At 35.4% G+C, this 16579-nt stretch overlaps 2 protein-coding genes across 3 annotated transcripts; both read left to right on the forward strand.

Moving 5' to 3' along the window:
* Positions 1-1505: 1505 nt before the first annotated feature.
* slc38a7 (solute carrier family 38 member 7) lies at positions 1506-9107 on the forward strand. 2 transcript variants are annotated; one of them, XM_048185052.1, is made up of 13 exons: positions 1506-1661; positions 2818-2869; positions 2964-3260; positions 3366-3419; positions 5218-5362; positions 5440-5584; positions 5742-5840; positions 5929-5986; positions 6450-6564; positions 6674-6821; positions 6911-7110; positions 7207-7258; positions 7911-9107. In XM_048185052.1, exons 3-13 carry the CDS (start codon positions 2997-2999, stop codon positions 8017-8019), a joined length of 1389 nt encoding a protein of 462 aa, XP_048041009.1. In that variant the 5' UTR covers positions 1506-1661; positions 2818-2869; positions 2964-2996; the 3' UTR covers positions 8020-9107. The 2 variants fall into 2 exon arrangements, with proteins under 2 accessions (XP_048041009.1, XP_048041008.1); XM_048185051.1 differs by having other exon boundaries at positions 2818-3260.
* A 1286-nt stretch (positions 9108-10393) lies between these two features.
* si:ch211-122f10.4 (cathepsin A-like) lies at positions 10394-15769 on the forward strand (the record flags this gene model as incomplete). The annotated part of the gene is made up of 11 exons (XM_048183286.1): positions 10394-10575; positions 11078-11189; positions 11409-11546; positions 11626-11787; positions 11943-12034; positions 12152-12236; positions 13267-13407; positions 13502-13638; positions 13725-13887; positions 13978-14067; positions 15139-15769. Coding segments are annotated over 11 exons (1386 nt in total), but the record flags the coding sequence as incomplete, so codon positions are not given.
* Positions 15770-16579: the final 810 nt, after the last annotated feature.

A 16579-nucleotide genomic window follows, 5' to 3' on the forward strand; every position in this document is an offset into this window, starting at 1 on the left:
AGAAACGACAGAAAATGGCCTCTTAATGGAAAAAATTACAGAAGATAAAGCATACTGTACATGACATTTACATTCAGTCTCCTGTCATATTATGAGTGAGGAAAAAGAAAACAGAATATGTATTTATATAAATTGTACTGCAAAAGTCTGAGATCACGCTAAAAATCTGGGCTATTTCATTTAAACATGTAAATATATATATAAAAATTATAATCTTGAAAGCTTGTAAACTTAAATGTAAAAGATTATGCACTGTTTACATTATTAATCAGACTCGTATTTGGTAAGGATCTAATGACTGCTAAGGATCTACAAGTCTAATCTGTCTTGTGTGTCAATTTAAAGTAATGTTTTGTGTGTTGGGAGAAAAACGTAAGGGGATTGTGCACAAAATATGAGACACTTGATGTTACATTTATAATTTAAATAAGTTAATAAATAAAAATAGCTTTTACTACAAGGAATTGCATGTCAATTCAATATAAAAAGTATGTTTTTTTTGTTTTTTTTGTATTATTAGAAACAATTCATCCTCAGCATTAGCGCTTTATACCATAGATTGTAAAAAAAACAACAACAACAAAACAATACAAATTGTTCCAGACTCACAATAGTAAACACAAAAGGCACAAAGTGGATCCTTATCAGGGAGCAGCGTTTTTAAAGGGACAGTTCACCTGAAAATGAAAATTTGGTGTTTATCTGCTTACCCCCAGGGCATCAAAGATGTAGGTGACTTTGTTTCTTCAGTCGAACACAAATGATGATTTTTAACTCCAACCGTTGCCGTCTGTCAGTCAAATAATGTGGGTTAATGGGAACTTCTTTTATAAGAGTAAATAAAACTTGCTTAGACAAATCCAAATTAAACCCTGCGGCTCGTGACGACACATTGATGTCCTAAGACATGAAACGATCGGTTTGTGCGAGAAACCGAACAGTATTTATATCATTTTTTACCTTTAAAAAACTGTGTCCAACTGCGTTCAGCACTCGTTTAGTGAGGTCTGATCGCGCTCTGACAGCGGCAGTGATGTCTCGCACATACACTTCAATGAGTGCTAGACATCACTTCCGTTGTCGGAGCGTGATCAGACCTCACTAACCGAGTGCTGAACGCAGTTGGACATAGTGGTGTTTTAGAGGTAAAAAATGATATAAATAGCCTACTGTTCCGTTTCTCACACAAACCGATCGTTTCGTGTCTTAGGACATCAATGTGTCGTCACGAGCCGCAGGGTTTAATTTGGATTTGTCTAAGCAAGTTTTATTTACTCTTATAAAAGAAGTTCCCATTGACCCACATTATTTGACTGACAGACGGCAACGGTTGGAGTTAAAAATCATCATTTGTGTTCTACTGAAGAAACAAAGTCACCTAACTCTTGGATGCGCTGGGGGTAAGCAGATAAACACCAAATTTTTATTTTTTAACTATCCCTTTAAATAAGGTTCGGTGAATACAATGGAATCGACTACATTACCCATAATGCGTTGAATAACGTCATGTGACTTCATCTGTGTCAGCAGCTAATAGATAAACCAGTAGACAGAAATTTCAGTGGAGGCAGCAGCTTCATCTTTATTTCAGCTCCTCGCTGGAAAACATCTTACCTTTGTTCTTCATCACGGTGCGGGATCAGCGGAGAATATACACTGAGGTGGGACATCTGCTTTATCACATCGCTCTCATATCTGGAGTGTTTATTAGCTAAACAATTTCAGTGTTGTGTGAGTCACGAGTGTTCGTGTCATGACATGTTTTGTGCCTTTCTGAATTGTGTTTTTGCTCTCATAGAGTAGTGAATGTAGAGCTCATTATGTGTATGATTGAAAGAAGTCGTGCCTTCTAATAGTAATGTCTGATCGGTGTCAGTTGCCTTGATTTGGCCCGGTGTTTTGATTTCATCTCATTGTCAATATAATTAATCACAAGCGTGTGGTGATGCCACTGCTATAATGTCCAACAACAATGTCCTAAACTACCACCACACCACTGTATTTTCTTCGTCCTCTGACATTTAGGTTAGAGATTTAATGAAATAATCCATAATCGATACGCTATTGATCAGCTTTTAATCGAGCTGCTTTGAAAGATAAGGTTCAGACAGTGCTTGTGACAGACAGCATGTTTCATTTCCTCATCGCTTGTCTGTGATTTCTGCTTACTGATCAGCTGAGAAATAGTTATGTCCCGTGACTCCCAGACTTGTCAAGTGCAAACCAGTCCGTCATCAAAACTACCATGTGGACTGGTGATCTTTGCGTATTGTTCTCTAGTAAGCAGAAATAAATGCAGAAATGCACTACCATTCAAAAAGACTGAAATAAATTAATACTTTTATTGAGCAATGATACATTAAATTGCTCAAAAGTGAGAGTAAAGACATTTATAAAGTAACAAAAGATTTCTATTTCAAATAAATGCTGTACTTTCTATTAATCAAAAATCCCCCCCCCCCCCAAAAAAGTGTCATGGTTTCCACAAAACTATTAAGCAGCACAACTTTCAACTGTGATAATAATAGGAAATGTTTCTTGAGCATCAAATCAGAATATTAGAATGATTTCTGAAGGATCATGTGACACTGAAGACTGGAGTAATGATGCTGAAAATTTGGCTTGGCCTTCACAGAAAATTAGATTTTAAAATGTATTTAAATAGAAAACGGTTATTTTAAATCGATCAGCTGAGAAATACAATCATGTCCTGTGACTCCCAGACTTTAAAGTGCAAACTGTCATTTTATGATGCTCATAAACTGTTTGTCAATTTGTGAAAACTGCCATGTGATATTTTTCCCTCTCTGCTCACAGATGACATTGAACACAAACCACGACTCTCTGTAACTGTATGGACCCTGTGGAGGTGTGTTTGCACCTTTTCCACCTCAGTGGTGGCAGCTCTGACTGACAGCACAAGTGTGTTTACCTCTGCTTTTACCCTATGGTGTTCTTGTAAGTTTATCTGAGGGTGTGTGAGAAAAGCAAGCGTCATGTCGAGGGCGGACAGGGCGATTAACAGTGAAGTGGGTGATTGGGGCTACAGTGAGGATGCTGGTGAAAGGGCGTGGCTGCTGCAAAGTCCCAGCGTGGACTCCATCCAACTGCCTAACCAATCAGACAACAGAAGGGAAGGGACATCTTCACTTGGGGCTGTTTTTATTGTGGTGAATGCTGCTCTGGGAGCCGGACTTCTCAATTTTCCTGCTGCTTTCAACATGGCTGGAGGCGTCACAGCCGGAGTGACTCTTCAAATGGTGAGACAGACTTACAGACTATTGTAAATAAAACCATAAAGTGTTCACTTTGTCCTTTTGAAGTTAAATGTTGTAAAATTCAAAGTTTGCCTTATTCTTTTTCAGTGCATGATGGTCTTCATCATCACTGGGCTGGTGATCTTGGCTTATTGTTCTCAGGTAAGCATATATATGTATCAGACACATCAAGAGAAAATACACTTCTGTTCAAAAAGAAATTCATTTTTCAAAGAAAGTATCATGAAGGATCATGTGACTCTTAAAGGGTTAATTCACCCAAAAAATGAAAATTCTGTCATTTATTACTCACCCTCATGCCGTTCCACACCCGTAAGACCTTCGTTAATCTTCGGAATGCAAATTGAGATATTTTTGTTGAAATCCGATAGCTCCGTGAGGCCTGCATAGGGAGCAATGGCACTTCCTCTCTCAAGATTCATTAATATACTAAAAACATATTTAAATCGGTTCATGTGAGTACAGTGGTTCAATATTAATATTGTAAAGCGACAGAATATTTTTGGTGCACCAAAAAAACCAAAATAACGACTTATATAGTGATGGCCGATTTCAAAACGCTGCTTCAGGAAGCTTCCGAGCATTATGAATCAGCGTTTCGGAGCACCACAGTCATGTGATTTCAGCAGTTTGGTGGTTTGACACGCGATTCGAATCATGATTCGATACGCTGATTCATAACGCTCCGAAGCTTCCTGAAGCAGTGTTTTAAAATCGGCCATCACTAAATAAGTCGTTATTATGGGTTTTTTGGTGCACCAATAATATTCTCGTCGCTTTATAATATTAATATTGAACCACTGTACTCACATTAACCGATTTAAATATGTTTTTAGAACATTAATGGATCTTGAGAGAGGAAATGTCATTGCTGTATATGGAGGCTTCACTGAGCCATCGGATTTCAATAAAAATATCTTAATTTGTGTTCCGAAGATTAACGAAGGTCTTACAGGTGTAAAACGGCACGAGGGTGAGTAATAAATGACAGAATTTTAATTTTTGGGTGAACTAACCCTTTAAGACTAGAATAATGATGCTGAAAATTGTGCTTTGTCATCACAGGAATATATTACACTTTAAATATATATTTAAATAGAAAACCGTTATTTTAAATTGTAATATTTTTATTACTGTTTTTATTAATGTCACTGTTTTTACTGTATTTTTGATTAAATAAATGCAGCCTTGGTGAGCATATGAGATTTAAACATTAAAAAAAATCTTACCAACCTGTTACGTACTACACCCAAACTTTTGATCGGTAGTGTATTTATAGGGATATAAACATTTTGGCCAGTACTGATAACTGATAATTCTTTATATTTGCAAGCTCATAATCGATATATTGGCCGATAAATCTAAATCCATTTTTTATATAGTTTTTGAGATCCTGATTACAAAAACAAAAGTCTCACCATTAAAAGCCATGTCCCAAGCACACAATTATAATGTTCTCATTTTAATTTTATGTAGCCTATATGACAGACTTGCACTTCACATGTTGCACTTAACCGTATTTTACTTTTTGAAGTGATTCCAATCATATTTCAAGCCATTAAAAACCATCATGGCGAACAGTGTGCATCTGAAATGTCTCAGCTAAAGTAAATAATCCATTATTTATCAGCTTTATTATATCAGTCAAGTTTTCTTATCAGGCAGATAACGCTAACATATATCAGATACCAATATGGTGGCCGATATAATGTGCATCCCTAGTATTTATTTAGTTTTCTAAATAAATGGCACAATGTGTTAAGTAATTAATTACAAAAAACATGAAATTAATTATCATTAATTATTAGCTACTTCTTTAATGCGTTGGCAGCCCTAAACTTTGAATGTTACTTTGACCTCAGAATTACTTTCAGGTGGAACGTCTGACAATGGAGTTCTCTGTTTACACTTTTTTTTTTTTTTTTTTTTTTTTTTTTAGGTGAGCAATGAAACAACTTATCAGGAGGTGATCCGAGCAGTGTGTGGGAAGGTTCTCGGTGTCATATGTGAGCTGGCCATTGCTGTTTACACTTTTGGCACCTGCATAGCCTTCCTTATTATTATAGGAGATCAGTTGGATAAGCGTAAGTATATTCACATACACAGATATGTCAAAATAGTCTGAATAGAGTCATCTGATATTCTTTCTTTCTTGCTACAGTGATTGGTGCAATAAATCATGAGTCAGAGACAATGATTATTTCACACTGGTACACAGATCGTAAGTTCACCATCACTTTGACCTCAGTGCTGATCATTCTGCCTCTGTCCATACCCAAAGAGATTGGCTTCCAGAAGTATGCCAGGTAGAAACTGTGTAGTTTGTTTTATACATTGCTGTGTTCTATCACAGCTGTGATGAGTGCAAATGTTTTTGTTTAAACACAATTACCATTTGATTATTTAAAAAAAAGTATTTGCTGGTTAAGTCATTCATGCATATTTGCACTAATTGATCTGTAGCACCCTGAGTGTTATCGGCACCTGGTATGTGACAATCATAATCATCATCAAGTACATCTGGCCTGACAAAGAAGTTTCTCCAGGAAACATCCCAGTCAGGTCAGCATATATTTTAAATGGTTATTTGAGGGACACAATACAGAAGAAATTGTGATCACTATTATAATGTGATGTTGGTGTCTTTCAGCCCTGCATCCTGGACCGATGTGTTTAATGCCATGCCTACAATCTGCTTTGGTTTCCAGGTGTGTAAGTAGACTTTACTAAATCTTTTAGACTAAACAAACAAACAAAAAATTTGGGGTTAGTGAGGTAATGTGAAATTTTATTACAGGATTCTTTAGAAATCATTCTGATATGCTGATTTGCTGCTCAAGAAACATTTCTTATTATTCGAAATGTTGAAATATTTTTGTGGAAACTGATGCATTATTTTCAGGATTTTTTGATGAATAGAAACTTGAAAAGAGCTGCATTTGTTTGAAATATAACTCTTGCAACATTTGTCTTAAGTGATCACATTTGATCAATTTAATGCATCCTTGCTATATAAGAAGATTAGTTTCTTTAAAAAAAAAAAAAATAATAAAATACAGACCCCAAACTTTAAATGGTAGCGTATCTGTCTCAGTCAATAAATTAAAGTCTGAAATCATTCTACTTTTAAAAACTAGCAACTCTTCATTCTCCTCGTACTCTTTTTCCCAGTGTCATGTAAGCAGCGTTCCTGTTTTCAACAGCATGAAGAAGCCAGAAATCCGTCCTTGGTGGTCAGTTGTTACAATCAGCATGATCATCTGCCTCTTTGTGTATACAGGCACAGGTGTGTGTGAGCTTGAATTATATCCAAAATATTCTAATGATAAAGCAGGCCGATCAAGAGATCTAATATGAGCTGGTTGTATAAGCTTTGGGCTTGTTCTTCTCCACAGGAGTCTGTGGGTTCCTGTCATTCGGCTCAAGCGTTAGCCAGGATGTATTAATGTCATATCCATCTAATGATGTTGCGGTGGCCATTGCTCGAGCCTTCATCATCATCTGTGTTGTTACCTCATATCCAATTCTGCACTTCTGTGGAAGGTAACAGGCTTTTGTGGTCTATAGGTGTGTGTCAATGAAAGATGCATATAGTGAGTCTAAAAGGATATGTGTATTTGTTTGTGCTTTAGGGCAGTGCTGGAAGGTTTGTGGTTGCGTTTTAAAGGAGAGGAGGTTGAGACAGATGTGGCTAAGGAACAGAGACGGAGGATACTGCAGACACTCGTCTGGTTTTGTCTCACACTAATTCTTGCTCTCTTCATTCCTGATATTGGACGAGTCATTTCACTAATTGGTGGTTTGGCTGCATGCTTCATTTTTGTTTTTCCAGGTATTAAAATTAAAATATTCTCAGACTGTACTTTCTTGTATCTCATAATTTTTTCCAAACAGTGACCATATTCATTCTTCTAATGGTTGTCTATAGGGTTGTGTTTGATTCAGGCAAAGCTTTCGGAGCATGATGTCAGATCAGCCAGGTAAACTCATTTATTACTTATTAAAGGGTTAGTTCACCCAAAAATGAAAATTGTCATTAAGTACTCACCCTCATGTTGTTCCAAACACATAAGTCTTTTGTTCATCTTCGAAATAGATGTTTAATGAAACCTGAGCGATTTCTGGCCCTCAAATGAAGGACCATTTTACCAAAAGTTTATAAAGAGATTGTAAAAGTAATCCATATAACGGATGCTCAAACATACCTCCCTACTTTCTTGCTTGACCTTTGAGCTTCTGTTTACCACATTTGATGTGCTCTATGTACTTTATCAATGTTTTTATGTGAATAAAAGCCTAAAGGTGATGATACACGGCGCAACTTTTTGAGCGATGTTGCCGAGCGATGGTGCTTGGGCACTTTCCCATTGAGAATAGTCAACAAATTTCGATCTGAAGTCTCTATATAGAAATTTGTTGCCCATTCTCAATGGGAAATCTCTCAGGATTTATTAAAATATCTTAATTTGTGTTTCAAATATGAACAAAAGACTTTTTGGTACAACATGAGGGTGAGAAAATGATGAGAGTATTTTCATCTTTGGGTGAACTAACCTTTTAAACAATATTCAGCAATACCTTAAGTTTTGTGTATTAAATGATAAAACTGATAACCTAATTATTTCTCTGTAGTTGGAATGGAATGGTGGCCTATGGAGTCGTCATGGTTACACTTGGCGCATTCATCTTTGGCCAGACCACCACGAATGCTATCTACAAAGATATCATCAACAGCCCATAGGGGGGATTGTTGTGACCTCATGAATATATGGCTATGAACCAATAGAGACCATTAAAAAACATGGGAATGAAGACTGTCCAAATCATGTCTACCACTGACCTCTATTATGTCTTCAGGAAACTCTTTTAAATTTCTCATATTGCAAAGCATGCAGTCCCACAGAAGTCTGTACCTCTTGATGTAGTGGATCAACCACTAGCATGCAACATTAACCTCTCTGCTCTGGCTGTTTGTGAATGGAGGACCCCTGTAAAAGACGCTGTACTTCTCTATTCTATATGGATGTGGACATTATGTTAAATCCTCCAATGTTAGATCTTCCAAATATAGTCTGTTTGTTTCTTTTAAAATGTAACTTTTTGCCCATTCCCTTTTTAATTTTTATACATTTTTTTTAAAGAAACTGATTTTATGAGGGCCTTATATACTTGACATTGCATTGACATTGCAAATATGGTCAGTATTCATAATGTTTAACCATAAAATCTTATTGCAAACTTTGTTTTTCTTGATTACTTGCACTGCCAAACATGTAATTCTACAATTCCATAAGAACTGAGAAGACGGATACTGTATGTGTATATACTGTACCACTTTAGACTGGAAGTGACAATTATTTAAGAAGAATTTCAGAATATTCTTGAAGGATGTTTTTTATTTTAATTTGATTTGTTGTTGTTTTAGCTAGATTTTCTAAATGTGTTTTTCTTAAAGTAGTTGCTCTGGCCAAGGATGCAACAATCTCTGGTTTTATAAGTTCACTGACACTTGAGTAAGTGTAGTGAAGAGTTAATGATTGACTTGAAAACTTCAGGATTAATTTGCATTTAATTTTGTTTTAGGTGGGAATCATGGTATTGAAAATAAGCTTTTCTCTAGTAAATTCCTTTGAACCATTCTCCAAACAGTTGAATTGTGTAAGTCACATTGGTGTGCTGGTGACCCCTTTTGCACCACATGGTCCAGTTGTCAATTGTGTATGCATATTAGGAAAGTTATGTCATATCTCATGGATTTAATCAGTAACACTATCATGCATGTTTCACTTTACTGTTTCAGTGCAATGACTAAAGGGATGTTAAGTTATACTGCTGTTGTGCTCTTTTCTTCTCTTCAACTGCAAGACACTGTTAAACTCTCAGGCATTCAAATAAAGAATACAAAAAATATCAATTTAAATACACAGAAAATATAAATAGTTGGCCAAATAATGAAGGCTCGGTTTAAATTAGTCTATTGTTCATACTATAGTGACAAAAACTACATTTAAAGGCTTATTCATGTCATTTGGGGCAAGAGATGATGGATTTTTCCAAGTTTCTTCTGCAACACTTCATCAGGATGAATTAGATTTATTGTGTTTAATGATACATTTTGTGGTGAAAAGAACTCATCCAACTACACAGCTGTAAATTATCCAAGACACTTTTTTTGTTTGTGTCTGTCTATACATCTTGATCATGCTTGGTCATTTTGGATTGCTGAATTATAAATATTGCTAAACTATTCTACATTCCATGGAGAAAAAAAAGTTAAAATTAAAACTTAAAACAAAATCCGTACTGCACTTTATTGATAGACCATGACATTGAAAATGCATAGAAATTTGAAAAGGAAGTATATTTAACTAGAAAAAAGTAAGAATAATACAGTATATAGTAACATATTTCTTGGACATTTCAAGTTTTACTTAAATTAAAAAGCTTTAATGCTAGTGAAAAAAAAAAAAATGCTGACCTGTCCATTTCCTCATGCATATAGTTTGTTGTTTTGAAGAAACGCAACATATCTGGAATTAAAAGTACTGTTTTAAGCTATGAGAGAGATAAAGTACATCAATCAACATTTTTTTTTTATTTTTATTCTATTTTTCTTCTTTTTTGTTTATATTCAGATCCGACCTTTATTTCTTTGATAATTATTCACATGAAATATGTTGAAAAATATTTTTATCTTTATCTTTTTATCCTCGGTTAATGAGGGGTAGATAGTCTGATCTTTCTACACTCAGTTTAAGCATGTTTTTAATAAAATATTTTTTAAAAAAAATACGTTTTTTTAATTTTAAAAAGCAATAATATTTTATACAAATCCAGCAAAGATGTCAGTGAATTTGCTATGATGGTCCTTAATACTATAATCTGACAATAATCGATAATCTGAGGTTGGGAAACAGAACAAGGTAATAATTTACTCACAGACGGCGAAAGAGTTTGGTTAGGCGGAAGTACTGAGCCTGGTTGATGTTTGTCAGCATCACCTGACGACTGTAAAAGTCATATGACCGTCAGAGGAAGGGAAACTCAAAGCCCCCAGCAGGTTCGCAGGAGTCTTCGGGTCTTGTGTGCAGGTCCATGTCCATCAAACTATGTAAAATGTTTTCTCTGAGTGTCGTCTTCTGTCTTCTTCCGTGTCCGTGTCCGTGTCCGTGCATGTCGTGAGCGGCACGTATGATCCAGATGAGGTGCTGGATCTGCCGGGCATGTCTTTCAAACCCAATTACCGTCAGTGGTCAGGATATCTGAAGGCCAGTTCTGGGAAGTTTTTGCATTATTGGTGAGTTTTATTAGGCTTTGTTTGTTTGTTTGTCTGCGTTTTATCAGACCTGAACATGCAGCATGCTTTGTTTGTGATGAAGATGTGTTTAGGCGAATGGCGTTTCCGCTTTCATACCAAATGAACAAATTAAGACGTTTTAAATGCAAAATAAAAATGACATTTTAATCTTTTTTGTTTGTTTGTTTGTTTTAAGTCGTTCAAGTTTTTTTTAAAGTACTATTTTTACTTTTTTAATAAACTATTTTGACATGGTCCATTGAATGTACTGTGATATAAACTAAGACACAATAGTGTATATTACCATATTCATATACCATATCATGTATTGTGCTGTCTAAAAAAAGCATGATATTACAATTTTGTACATGATTGTAAATGCGTTTTGGTATTAAACTCTTGAGTTCAGTCTGCGTACTAGTCAGCATTACTCAGTAACGCATATTAAAGAGAATTTTTGTGTATTAATTATTGCATTAAAGATGGTGTGCATATGTTACAGGTTTGTGACGTCTCAGAGGGACCCGCTCAAGGATCCAGTCGTGCTGTGGCTGAATGGAGGTCCTGGCTGCAGCTCTTTAGATGGGTTTCTATCAGAGAATGGCCCCTTTCATGTGGGTTGATAACTACTTCCATCCATCTTAAATATGACAATGCGTTACTCGAGCTGATTTAATCTCAAAAGGACTAAGAAATACAGAGCTGTAAAGTTTAGAGAGGGAAAAAACATTCACGTAGTCTCTTTTGTTGAGTTCTAAGTTGCCTTTCCATACAATGCAAAACCATAAACATTGTGTTTCCTCTCTGTGTGTGTATTTATCTGTGGTCCTTAGGTCAATGATAATGGAGCCACCCTTTACGAGAACGAATTCAGCTGGAATAAAATTGCCAATGTTCTATATCTTGAGTCGCCTGCTGGAGTGGGTTACTCCTACTCGGATGACAAAAAATATGAAACCAATGATGATGAGGTAAGTATGTAAACACTCATTGACATTCATAACCTGTAAAGACTTCTGAATGCCTGAAAGAATATGTACTTTTCTTTAGGTGGCAGACAATAACTACCTGGCTTTGCAAAGCTTTTTCACCAAGTTCCCAAATTTCACCCAGAATGAGTTTTTCATTTTTGGTGAGAGTTATGGAGGCATCTATGCACCCACACTCAGTCTGAGAGTTGCCACTGGAGGTCAGCTTAAAGTGAACTTTAAGGTAAGTTAAAGTATGCTTGATTCATTTATATTCATTCATCTAATATGTGTAGACAAATTATATTTAAAATCATTATTTTGTCTGTTGAAAGGTTAATTTTTTTTATTTCTCATTTATTTGTTTTTTTTTTATTCTTCTTTTGGTTTCTTTTGCAGGGCTTTGCTGTTGGAAATGGCATTAGTAGCTTTGCACTAAATGACCAATCACTAATCTACTTTGGTAACTATCACGGCCTGTTCGGAGAACAGTAAGCTAAATCAATTACTCTTACAGTATATGTGGCCACTCGTGTGTGCATTTATATTACAATACTGACAATGAATCTTTTGGTAAATGTGTTTTTTCTGTGTTATTTTGCTTGTAGGTTGTGGAAGGATCTGAATGACAACTGCTGTCAAAATGGAGTCTGTAACTTCTACAACAATTCTAAAGAGTCCTGCTCTGTTATGGTAACGTGAATACATCCAAATGCTTGTTGCTGTTTTACAACCCTGCAAATGGTTAATTAAAGTCACCATGAGGTAGAGCTGCACAATTAATCGTTAAAAGATCATAATCTCGATATAAACACACACTCGATCTTATTCCTAAAGATTCGGCTATGTCTATTAAACCTTTGACAAAATCACACCAGAATATTCAAATCTGCGTTTGCGCTGCCGTTGACCCAGAGAGAACAGTTATCATGTATAGATATGAAACGTTTTACAAACAGTCTTTTCAACCACACAGTATTGTTATTTTTGTTACAAGAATTCAAAATATCACATAAGTACTGGGATAATTCGAATAAACACTGACGTCTATGGTAGTGATCAAAATAAAGATGACCTTTTGCACGTAACTTGACGCCTCAAATAAAGATTGTATCAATTACATTTTTACACCAGCAGGTGGTGACAAGGGACTGTTAAAAAATCAAAAATGCTGATTCATCTGGTAATGAAGTCTTTATGAGTGGGTCATTGAATCATTCATTCAAACTGATTTTTTAAAAATAATTCAGATTAATTAAATGTTTGAAATAGACTGCAGCAATAAACATTGTCAGAATCTGTAGTAAATTACATGTTATTTTGTTTAGTTGTCCATTCAGAATCATGGGAGAATCGCGATCTCTATTTTTCTTGTTTTTAATGGAATATTGCAATTTTTATTACAAATTATTTACTCGTATGTGGAAAAAAAAAAAATACTTGTGCCCTTCATAATATTTAATGAAAATAACATCCCCTCCCACTTTCAGTGACTTCTCTTCTCTTCAATTCATGAGATCACAGCAATAGCAAACCACAATAATCCAATCAATTCCCGATGGATAAAATCAAGTCCCGCCCTACATGTTTTTTTTTTTTTTTTTTTTTTTTTTTTCTTGTTCGAGAAACCGTTTCAATCGGACATGCGTCACAAAAAGGAATAAAAAACTATCGCAACTTCCGTTTCATGCTGACTTTGTGACTAGTCTTCTGTGTTTTGCAGGTATCACATGCATTTAAAATAGTCTATGGCTCTGGGTTGAATATGTATGCGCTATATCTTGACTGTGCTGGTGGGGTCACATCTCGGATAGCCATGAAGCACCTTTTCAGAAACTTCAGGAAACATTGGGAAGCTAATCAGGTGAGGCCTGTTTGCTCTACTCATGCAGCCTTCTAACATCCACTTTAATAAACTAGAGAAAACTAAAAGGTGAATTGTGTGCTTGTTTGTTTAGTTAGTAGGAAGTACCCCGAGTGTTCAGGGTGTTCCTCCATGCATCAATAGTACTGCTCAGCTAAACTGGCTTAACCGAGGAGATGTAAGAAAGGCGCTGCACATTCCTGATGTCCTACCACCATGGGACATCTGCAGGTATACTGATGCCTGGCCTCGCTTATGGTTTCAGTGTGTGTGCATGAGATCATGTGTGCTTACAGTGTTGTTCCTCTTTTATGCAGTGATGTTGTGGGAAGCCAGTATCACACCATTTACGAGACTGTGAAGGACGTCTATGAGAAGCTGCTGGCTTTGGGTCTTAGAGCTTTGGTCTATAATGGAGATACCGATATGGCTTGTAACTTCCTTGGAGACCAGTGGTTTGTTGAGCAGCTTGGACAGAAGGTACTTTTTTTTTTTTTTTTAAGATCTTTGAGATGTTCAGCAGAATTTATAGCACCGTCTAGGGTTAATGTTGAGTTTTTCTTCTTCAAGGCAAGCACACAGTACAAGCCCTGGATTTATGATAAGCAGATTGCCGGATTCTACCAACAATTTGGCAACATCACTTTCCTCACAGTCAAGGTAAGTTTCAGGCATGTTGTTGGAGTCCATGCAGCCTGTGTTGCCCTTTTCTAAGGTGTAGTAGTAGTTTACTTACTTCCAGCTTCAATAAGATCCATTGATGTGCAACCTCTGTTTGTAATCTTAATAGAGATTTCTATGACTGTCTCTAATCAGTTGGACATTCAGGCTAAACAGTAAAAGCTCCAGACTGTTATTGTAATGATATGCCTAAAACTGTAGCTGGTTTCCATGTTATACATTTTCTCATTAGCAATAAATGTCATAGGCTGCAAAGTAGCCTATATACAGTACCATACCATTGAGAAGTTTGTGGTCAGGAAGTTAATTTTTATAAGTTTATATTATTATTTGAAAGAAATCAATACTTTTTTTTGTGAAATCTGCAATTTTCTGTTCCTTTTTTAATGTATTAAAACACCCACAGATGTATAGAAGCAGAAAACATCTGGGTCATGTTTGCTTTTTTGTCACTTGAAATCAGGATTTAGCATAAAATAATGTCAAATGTGAAAATCAGCTGAGAATTGAATAAATAGTTGCAACCTGGCTTAGAGGAAGATAGGAAACATGTCTTTGTGGCAGTTTTTCTAGTGATTTAGGGATAATACAAGATTTACCTTACAAATGTTTGTCGAAAACTGAAATGCTATGAAAACAGGCACTATTTTTGGAATCAGCAACCTAAATCTAGTAAGAAACAAGTATTGGATTTCATTCATTAAATATGGGTTTGTGGTGTAATAATAGTGTGTCTTGAGCAGCAAATCAGCATATTAGAATGATTTCTGAAGGATCATGTAACACTAAGGACTGGAGTAATGATGCTGAAAATTCAGCTTTGACATTGCAGGAATAAATTACATTTTAAAATGCATTCAATTAGAAAACAGTGATTTTTTAAATTGTAATATTTTACAGTATTACTGTTTTACTGTATTTTGGAATGGTCTTGGTGAGCATAATAGATTACTTTAAAATAAACTAATCTTGCACATTTAAGTATATGTGTGTGTGTGGGTGTAAACATTTTTACCAAAGCTGTTATGACATGCATCTCTGCTCTTCCAGGGTGCAGGTCACATGGTTCCTCAGTGGGCTCCTGGTCCATCTCTACAAATGCTACAGAGTTTCCTGTCCAATAAGCCTTACTGATCTTCTTTGAGACCGTGTCCTGTCTTAAAGCACCAAATCTGAGTTTTTGAAGTTGACCTGGATGGATTTTAAGAAAGTGTGGTTTTTTTTTTTTTTTTTATCCTTAACTTTTGAAATTTTACATGCAGCTGTAAGACAATATTCTCAGGGACTGTTGGGTGGATGTGTATTAGCATATATGTTTGGAAATTTAGTTAAATGGTTTTTATTTTGTTAATTGTTTGAATCTTTTTATGCCTTTTTCCTTTAACACAGGGGTGGTTCTTATCATGAGATTTCTAAAAACATGCACTTTTAAAAATCACATAATCACAGTTATAGATACACACTAGAGATTTTTTTTAAAACAGTATTGAAGGATATCACATGGTTTTAAAATGCTCAAATGATATCTTTTCATTATTAGTTACTATTATGAGATTTCTGATAATTAAATGTGTGCTTAGATGCTCTTTTGTAAGTTGTCAAATAAATAGTCTTAATTTTGTTTATACCCTTGAGACATTGAAACTCCCAGGTACAATAAAAACCAAAACTGAAAGCAAAATTATACTATTCTTAATTAATCTGTATCGATGGTTGTAAATGGTTTACCAACACACCTGATTCTCTAATCTAAATCTAAGAATTGTTATATGGATGAGAATATAATACTACATTTGACAAAGCATATTTCTATGTGAAAATTCAACCTAAAACAAAGTTTCAAATTTTAAAATTTCCATATGGAATTAGAAACACAAACTGAGAAATAATAAAACCCTTTTGTAGTGTAATTTATCTGGAAAACAATGTACCTGCTAACGATATGGTAGCTTTTTAAACCACAAACGAATCTGGAGAAGTGACATGAAAAGTGAAAATTAAATTATTTAAGTAATTTTCCTGTTGTGTGCAGTTCAAAGTGTAATGTTATTATAGATAATAGAAATGTTCATATTTAATTACATCCGAAAGATCATTGAAAGTATGCCCACTGGTCCCCTGCTGAATCACAGCCATAATTTCTACCCCTGGTTGTGTGTAAAACTTCAGTGAGTGTATGGGGTAGACCAATGTTTCTCATCCAGGGGTCCATGGACCCCTAGTGGTCCTTGACATAATGCCAGGTGGTCCTTATAAAATATCTGAATATGAATGTTTGTATATTTTGACATTTGACATGTTCCCATAAAAGAATAAGATAATATATGTATAATATAACTGACGATATGACTGAATATTGGACAAGTCATCTAACGTAGTACTAAATTACACCAGATTGCATTTGGTCGTCACCAAGACATTAATGATACCAATGAGCCAATTTTATTCTGGGGTCCTTGAGGATGGTTTAAATTTTTGACGGGGGTCTATT

The sequence above is a fragment of the Megalobrama amblycephala genome, linkage group LG3, assembly GCF_018812025.1.
Source record: "Megalobrama amblycephala isolate DHTTF-2021 linkage group LG3, ASM1881202v1, whole genome shotgun sequence".
NCBI lineage: Eukaryota > Metazoa > Chordata > Actinopteri > Cypriniformes > Xenocyprididae > Megalobrama > Megalobrama amblycephala.

Coding starts and splice junctions, on each gene's coding strand:
- slc38a7 (XM_048185051.1), top strand. CDS start 2,997: ATGTCGAGGGCGGACAGGGCGATTAACAGTGAAGTGGGTGATTGGGGC. Junction 5,585..5,741: donor GGCTTCCAGAAGTATGCCAG/GTAGAAACTGTG, acceptor ATTGATCTGTAG/CACCCTGAGTGTTATCGGCA. Junction 6,565..6,673: donor CTTTGTGTATACAGGCACAG/GTGTGTGTGAGC, acceptor TCTTCTCCACAG/GAGTCTGTGGGTTCCTGTCA.